Source organism: Harpegnathos saltator, unplaced genomic scaffold (assembly GCF_003227715.2).
Source record: "Harpegnathos saltator strain DR-91 unplaced genomic scaffold, Hsal_v8.6 scaffold130, whole genome shotgun sequence".
NCBI classification, from domain to species: Eukaryota; Metazoa; Arthropoda; class Insecta; order Hymenoptera; family Formicidae; genus Harpegnathos; species Harpegnathos saltator.
In genome coordinates this window covers 686,707-695,098 of record NW_020229907.1, presented here as the reverse complement: position 1 = coordinate 695,098, position 8,392 = coordinate 686,707, and the positions used below count along the sequence as shown (strand labels likewise).

Genomic DNA, 8,392 nt, shown 5'->3' with positions numbered 1-8,392 from the left:
ACTTATTAAAATAAGAATGAAATATGCTAACAGGAGCGGACATAGAACACATCAATTCGGAGTCATGTTCGCGGGTCGATTCTTTTTCAACGCTCGACCGGAAGTCACATCTGGACGCATACATATTCACACAGAACATGAAGGGCCATCCACAATAGAGAGACGTAGGTCATAACAGTAAGATATTAACCAATCACAGTTTAATGTGAGAAGAATAATAATATGATTACTTAATATCTTACTGCAACGACCTATGACTTTCCATTGTAGACGGCCCTTTACGAACAAACCTATAGTGTGTGCTTCCTGTTTAAGGATGGTATAGAATGTAGGCATGGTAGCCACGATATTACGTTCAGTGCAGTTCTGGAAAAATGGAGAAGACTGATGCAACAAAGCTTTTTCAGTTATTTTAGCAAAGTGTATCATTTTTACATTTTGACGGTGAGCAATGTTCAACTACAATATTTGTAAGATATCTACAGGTGATTTTCGGATAGTACCAAAAAATTGGTTATCGAAAAATAAAGCAACATTCCAATGGCCTTCCTACAAAAATGTAAATGAGGTTAATACAGCAATTTGTAACATGTGCGAACCAGAAAGTGACTGGGATGAAATAAGCTTTGATAAAATGTTAATGTCAAAGGGTAAGTAACAAATCTTATTTAATTGTTTATGCTGTAAATTGGAGTCTCTTGGGCCACTAGGGTATCTTCACTTCTTTGTTTAGCTTACAGTGATTTAAGAAAAGTAAATAGTGAAAATATACGATAAACTAAAAAAACAAGCATGACATTTTTGTTTAAATATTCAAATATATTAAAATATAGTGACCCGAGACGTCCAAGAGATTCCGGTTTGTAGTGTATATATATATATATATATACAGGGTGTTTGATAGCTGATCATGCAGACGAAAGTTGGAGACAGATTGGGTGTAGCCGAGAAGAAAAGTCATGTACCATAATGTCAAATTGGCAATAGTTATCGAATTATTAATTAAAACATATGGGCCAACGAGCGCGTAGAGAGCGGAGGGCGACCGCAGTAAGCACATAGACGTTTGATACAGGCGGAGTCGGCGAGTAACGGTAGGCGAGCGCGCGCGGCAAGGGGCAACGTAAACAACAAGAGGCGAACGCGCGCGACGAGGAGCGAGCGAGCGCAAACGACAAGAGGCGAGCGAGCGCGACGAAGAGCGAGCGAGCGCGAACGACGAGGAGCGAGCGAGCTATAAGGAAAAAGCTATAAAGAAAAAGCTCGCTCGCTCCTCATCGCGCGCGATCGCCTTTTGTCGCTTACGTTGCCCCTCGCCGCGTGCGCTTGCCTACCGCCACTCATTGACTCCGCCTGTATCAAATGTCTACGTGCTTACTGCGGCCGCCCTCCGCTCTCTACGCGCTCGTTGGCTCACATGTTTTAATTAATAACTCTGTAACTATTGCTAATTTGACATTATGGTATATGACTTTTCTTCTCGGTTACACCCAATCTATCTCCAACTTTCGTCTGCATGATCAGCTATCAAACACCCTGTATATATACACACACACATACATGAAAATTTGAGTGTTAATTGTTAATGATTAATAAATATATCAATCAATTTATATGTATATATTAATTTACAGATGATTACTCAAGTGCAAAAGACATTCTACAAATTATTCAAATAGTATCTGATGCAGAATTATCTGAATTAGATGAAACTAAGTTGAAAAAATCAAGATCAAAACGTCATAAAAAAATATATCAATTTACAAATGATGCCACCACTTCAAACGACGAAAGTTACAACAGTGCTAAATCTACTAAAAAAGTCAAAAAAGTCTCTCATAATTTGCCATTAAAGCCAGCACAATTTCAATCTTTTTTGCAATATACTACAACTACAAATAAATCTTTAGGTGAGATAATCTCATAACAATTTTATCATAACGCATTCAATAATTTTAAAATAAGCACTTTAATTTTTTAATAATATTAAGTTATGTGCCATCTGCTTTACGCCTCTCTCTCTCTCTCTCTCTCTCTCTCTCTCTCTCTCTCTTTCTCTCTCTCTCTCTCTCTCTCTCTCTCTCTTTCTCTCTCTCTCTCTCTCGACGCGAGACGTTCTGAATGTATAAATAAATGCGCGTTTTCTTCACACGTTTTCCTCGCGAAAATGATTATCTATGCTATCTTTTCCACATCACCTGGCAATAGATAGCATAGCGCGTTTTTTTTTAGTGATATTCGCAGGAGGCTTAATAGTTTTGTAAATGTATAATTATCCACTCTGTATAAATGCTATAAGTTTCTTTTATTGTATTTTTTGCGTTGCATTCTTTCTGTGTTGATTTTATAGATGCTAAAAAAACTCAGGTTTTGAATTTTCAGGGTTTGAAATTTTGAAAAGGAAACAGCAGTTGGTGATAGTCTTAATAGTAGTTCTTCATTAACATTACCTGCAAACTACGATAACAATGATAATCAAAGCAGTTCAATAGTATATCAAAAAAGTCTATTGAAACCAGCTGTACATTTAACTCGCCTCAGTAGTTCTAACATTGAAGAAATGCTTTTAAGTCTTATAGATAAATATCACGTACAGTATGTGTTATTGAATCAGTTTTAAAAATGTTTTTTATTACTTTTTTTATCAGAGTTTGTAATTATTTGATGTAATTTTTTTTATTTCAGAATTTAGCAAGGATATAATTAAGAAAGTTAATAAATTTACAATTTCAATTGAAGATTTGAATAAAAGAATACAGATTATTGAAAATATCTTAAATACAAGAAGAGGTAGATTAACAAATGAAACTTCTATAACTGACGAAATTGAAGATTTTATACCATTGCAAATAGTTGACAAGTTTAATGAAGTTGACAACAAATTAGATAAACATGAACATCTTCGACAAGTGGTAAGTACACAATTGTATTATAATTTTTATCCTTATTATTAATACCATAGCTCTAATTTCTTTAAAAGTTATGAAAAACTAACAATATATAAATTATAAAATATAAAAGTTTTAAAACGTATTAAAAATTATTATAAGTAAAAAATTATAAAAACTAAATTATTTAAAAAATTATAAAATATTATAATATAATTATTCTGCCTGTTTGGTCGACAATATAAATTTGTCCTTTATTGAAATAATATGCTGAAATGCACCTTGCTTGGAGCAGATATAATATAACATTAATAATAAAACATTTTTAGGTACAAGAACAGTTAGGTACAAGAACTATAGGTTCATGTATAATTTGTAAGAAGGCAAAGGCTACACGGAAAATAATTATAATTTTTACCAATATGAGATTAAAAGGTAACTGTAGTGTGTTTTAATGAGATTGCTTACTATAGTTGTGGTATTGGGTAAAATTCTTATAATTTTAATTTTTTTTAATTTAATTTAACATATTTGTTAAAAATTTTGATATTTCAGATTACATTGTTTTAAATTAATGTTTTATTAATTTATTTTTAAAATAATTCTTAATTTTATATTTTAATTAATATTTTCTGCATATAAATATTTCAATTAAAAAAATTTGTATATTGCAATAATGGGTATATATTATGAATGTTTGTGCATGTATGTTTATACAATAGTTATACGAATTGATGCAGGAGTGCAGTGAAAAGCATATTATTTTTATATGTTATAAGAGTTTACTTTCTCATTTTACATTTAATATATACAACCTTGCATGGTCTTAGAAACTAAAGGTGTAGGAAAAGCACAAAAACTAGTAATTGAAAGACTACTTTTTAACAAGAATCGTGTATCTCAGATCACCAGAACTGAATATGTTGTCTAATATTTTTTATAAAAAGAATAAAACTTCTACCAGTTATTTATTCTTTTATTTAAAATATTCTACTATTCTACATTTATTATTTTACTTACGTATATGTATACTCTACAATATTCATAAAAAATAATTAGTTTAAGGAAGTTTGCAACAGTTTGTGCAGAATCGGTTATTTAGAATAACGATAGTACTCTTTTTGTAATATTTTCTTTTTTTCTATAATAGAATGATTTTCTATAATAGAATAGATTTTGTTACATTTATTATTTTAATATCTTCTTTATCTTTTAACAAATTTATAATTACTGAATGAATTGTTTATTTCTGTACTTGAACATACTTATTCTGTAGGCTAAATTCATAAAATGTATTGGTGGCTCAGAGACACACGAATTGGTTCAAAATATTCTAAGAAGATTTATAACGAATAAATTGGCTACATTTTTCAATATTCAAGACAAAAACTTAAAAAAAAAGGATGACGCACAGTCGAAAATAGCGTTTAAAAATACGAATTTATTCAAATGCATAATCAGTAAGTTTTGATGATAATGATATCAATTGTATAGCATAAGTGTGCACAATTTAATTTATAATCAATAATAACTTTTAGAAGCTGCTCAACTTCATCGTAATAACGTTGACGAGTATAATGTGCAACGTAGAAGTATTGCACCTTGGTTAGCCTAAGCAAATTTACGTTTATCCAGAGAAAAGTAATACTAACTTTACATAAAAGTTTTACTGTATAAGTATTAAAATTTGTATAATGTATTAAAATATATATATTTTTCAGAGCTAAAGAGACAAAAAAAGACGCAATTCTAATTGAACAACATACTTCGAAAAACGATAGTGATAAAACTACATCTGAAGACGAAGAGGAAACTATGTAATAATATTTTAAAGAGGTTTCTTTACATTTTTCTGTCTATGATTTAACATACTACATTTTTCTGTTCCATGATTTAAAAAAGTACATCTGACGACAAGAAAGAAACTATATAATAATATTTTTAAGAGGTTTTTTTTACATTTTTCTGTCTATGATGTATTACATTTTTCTGTTCTAAGATTTAACATACTATATAACTTAAAGTGATTATACTTTAATTATCATTACTCAATACTTTAATTATCATTACTTAAATTACTTAATTACTAATATTGTCTTTTTCTCTTGTAAGAAATATAATAAAAGAGATATTTAGAAAACCATGACAAAATGGAAGTGTTCAATTTTTTACACACATTTTTATCATAATGTAAATTAATTATCATAATAATTAATAGAAGTCTACCAGAGGGTGCGTTTCCACTGAATGCTTCATGCGTCGCAATATCCGTCATTAACCGATCAAAACATCCCATTTTATTACATCACAAATAGGATATTTTGATTTGCTAACAACAGTTGACGCGACGCGTGACGCGTTCAGTGGAAACGCACCGTCTGGCAAACGACTTCTATTAATATAATCAATGTAAATGTATTAGACATATTTCTGAGATATATTTATTTCAAAATATGTATTACAGTAAGTATATATATAAACAGTAATATATATATTTCTAGGGCTTGATTCTCGAATGCGTACGATAAATTTTCGCATACAAAAGTGATGCTGTGCGTTCATTGATTGGTATGTAATTTGAGATGAAAAAGTTAATACCAATCAGTGAACGCACAGTATTACTTTCGTACGTGAAAATTTATCGTACAAGTTCGAGAATGGAGCCCTAGAAATATATCCACAATTTCTCGAAAGAAATGTATCTGAAATATATATTCTGAGGTGTTTCTGCAATATTACATAGCATGTTTTAGAAATGCTGCAGTCATATTACCAAAATATTGCGGAAATTTTCCAGCAAGGTTGCATTTAAAATGATCGCGGACATTGAAACATTGCAGAAATGTTTCTGAAACAGTCGTGAAATATTTCTATAATAATGCTGAAAGGTGTAATATTTCAAATGAAACATTGTAGCAATGTTTTAGAGATATTACATGCCGAGTGGGCTATATGGGAATATCCCATATAGCACAGAAGATTGCAGTTACATTGTAGCAATCTTGCAAGATTGCAAATTTCCGAGCGATGTTGCAGAGACATTACTCGAAAATGAAATTGCAATTTTGCACTGCAATATCGCAGAAACATTGCTCAGAAATGGAAATGCAATCTTCCATCCTAGATAGTACGGTCGCGGACATAAAGGTTGTCACTTTTTTTTAATGACTTTCGGGACGCATCCCGACTCGAGAAAAATGAGAGCTGCTGCTCCGCCTGTGGAGCACGCCTGCGCAGTAACTCACAACGAAATGCGAGAAATGAAATATATGTGGTATGACATAAGCATGTCAACAATCATTGCGCTCAGTGGAGAAAACCGCTCAGTGAGCGAGTAATGACTATTGGTCCTTACTATTAGATCCTTACATTCAGATCAATAACGTTGACGAATTATTCCACAGTTGCTCGACCGTTGAGTGTCGTGAACGCACCCAATTCTTACATTTTGAATAATCAGCAGCGAAGGGATAGATACATAGTGCAAGTCACTCAAATGGGAATGCATCTTTTTCAAGGTATTAAACAGGTATGTATATTAAATTTTAAATGAAATCGTATTTTTTTAGTCACTAATCGCTCACTGAACGGTTTTCTCCGCTGAACGCGATGATTGTTGACATATTTATGCCATACCACGTATATTTCATTTCTCGCATTTCGTTGTAAGTTACCGCGCAGGCATGTTCCGCAGGCGGAGCAGCAACTCTCATCTTTCTCGAGATGGGATGCGTCCCGAAAGTCATTAAAAAAAAGTGACAACCTTTATGTCCGCGACCGTACAAGATCTGAAGACGTCGCAGAAATATCCTAAAAAGGAAGAAACCTCAGCTCGTTCTCAGGACGTACTCTGATTGGAAACATTGCAAAAACATTTTAATGCTTTGTTGTCTAATTATTATTATAAATAAGACGAGAATACTGAAAATAAGATTTTTCTCGTTAGAGCTACCGACCCAGATAGCACATGGATGTCCATTGGATGTCCGTTATATGTCCATTTTTTACAAAAGATGTCCATAGAACGTACGTTTATCATAACTTCGGACATAGAACGTCCGATGGACGTACATCGGACATCCTACAGGTCCGATGTGCAATAAGGACATCCTTGTTACGTCCAATTTATGTCTACGGACGTAAATCGTGTAAAACGACATATGGACATAAATTGGACGTGAAACGTACATCCATTGGATGTCCGGTGCTATCTGGGGATACGTATGCGCGACAACTCGAATTTCGTCATCAGTTGCGATTGTGTGCGCACATATTAAATAGGATTTATGGAACTACAAACGCTTTGGAGAGCGAAAAGAATAATTATGATTGTCTAGACAGCGCTTCGAAGCATTTTAGACCATGTCCCCATGGAGAAAGAAATATCTATTATCTATGTTATAATTGTTCATTTAACAATGTACCCTTAGGAAAAATAACTTAAAATTTCCAAATTAACTTAAAGTTGCTTATAGTTAACTGTAAGTAATTTATATAGTTAACTATTATAAATAATTTTAGGTAACTATAAGTAACTTTAAGTTAATTTAAACATCTTAAAATAATTTTTCCTAAGGATAAAAATAATATAACGCGTATATTATATAACTATTACATTGTTGAGTGAAAATTTATAAGATTAATGTCATGTTATTGTTACTTAGTGTTTGCTCAATGCTTATGTGCAATGACGCTACATTATTGCAAATATATTGCACAGCAATATTGCTGTAAGTTGCACTGCAATCTCTCTGAGGGCGGACATTTCAACGTTGCTGCAATCTTTCTGCAACGTTGCAGCGACATTACGTAACATTGCTGCAATATTGCAATGTCACAATGTAATATTTCTGCAATGTCGCTGCAATCTTGTTGTACTGTATGGGATCTTCAATGTTGTAGCAACATTTCAAATTGCGGTTATTATTAAAAAATTATACAAGATATTGCTAAATGGAAGAGCATTTTTTCGTTCCTCTCGCTTAGCTCTACGCCCCTATGGAGTTGGTATGTTACAATTATGGGACACTTTGTATATTGCTGTAATTCTCATATTTAATCACCAATTATATTTAATCACCACGATTTAATTTTACAATGATTTAGTTTCATATCCCAAACTTAGACGTCTTATTAATTCGAAAATAGTTACCGCATGTTTTTAAGACCTGTATTATTCTATTGGGTGAGTGCAAAAGTTCGTGCGGAGTTTCAATAGATGGAGTTATAAGCACCGTAAAGTGTTGTCATTAATACTTCCATCTACATATTATATAACGTTGGAAAGGTGACGTCTTCAGCTGTTATTAAAAAAAAATCATTTGTTTTCATATAAACTGCTTCGAGAAATATCACTTTAAAAATGAGTATCGATAAGGTGTATTTACGGCATGTTATGCTTTACGAGTTTCGGAAGGGAATAAACGTTGCCGCAGCCGTAAAAAACATTCAGGATGTTTATCAGGATGAAGCACCAGCTAAACGAACTGTGGAAAAATGGTTTG

At 32.2% G+C, this 8,392-nt stretch overlaps 1 protein-coding gene and 1 long non-coding RNA gene across 2 annotated transcripts; both read left to right on the top strand.

Annotated features, from left to right (window-relative positions):
- Positions 1-320: 320 nt before the first annotated feature.
- LOC112590664 (uncharacterized) lies at positions 321-2,589 on the top strand. The gene is made up of 3 exons (XM_025307908.1): positions 321-650; positions 1,635-1,910; positions 2,383-2,589. The coding sequence occupies exons 1-3, from the start codon at positions 452-454 to the stop codon at positions 2,442-2,444; spliced, it is 537 nt and encodes a 178-aa protein (XP_025163693.1). The 5' UTR covers positions 321-451; the 3' UTR covers positions 2,445-2,589.
- Positions 2,590-2,759: 170 nt separating this feature from the next.
- Positions 2,760-4,620, top strand: LOC105181606 (uncharacterized). The gene is made up of 5 exons (XR_003114387.1): positions 2,760-2,912; positions 3,218-3,323; positions 4,165-4,348; positions 4,427-4,529; positions 4,610-4,620. It is a non-coding gene; the product is annotated as an uncharacterized LOC105181606 (long non-coding RNA).
- The last annotated feature ends 3,772 nt before the right edge of the window (positions 4,621-8,392 follow it).

Bases quoted from the DNA above. Each gene is read 5' to 3' on its own strand.
- LOC112590664 (XM_025307908.1), top strand. From the start codon at position 452: ATGTTCAACTACAATATTTGTAAGATATCTACAGGTGATTTTCGGATA. The intron at 651-1,634 runs GTAAGTAACAAA...ATTAATTTACAG, and splicing joins TAAAATGTTAATGTCAAAGG to ATGATTACTCAAGTGCAAAA. The intron at 1,911-2,382 runs GTGAGATAATCT...TTGAATTTTCAG, and splicing joins AACTACAAATAAATCTTTAG to GGTTTGAAATTTTGAAAAGG.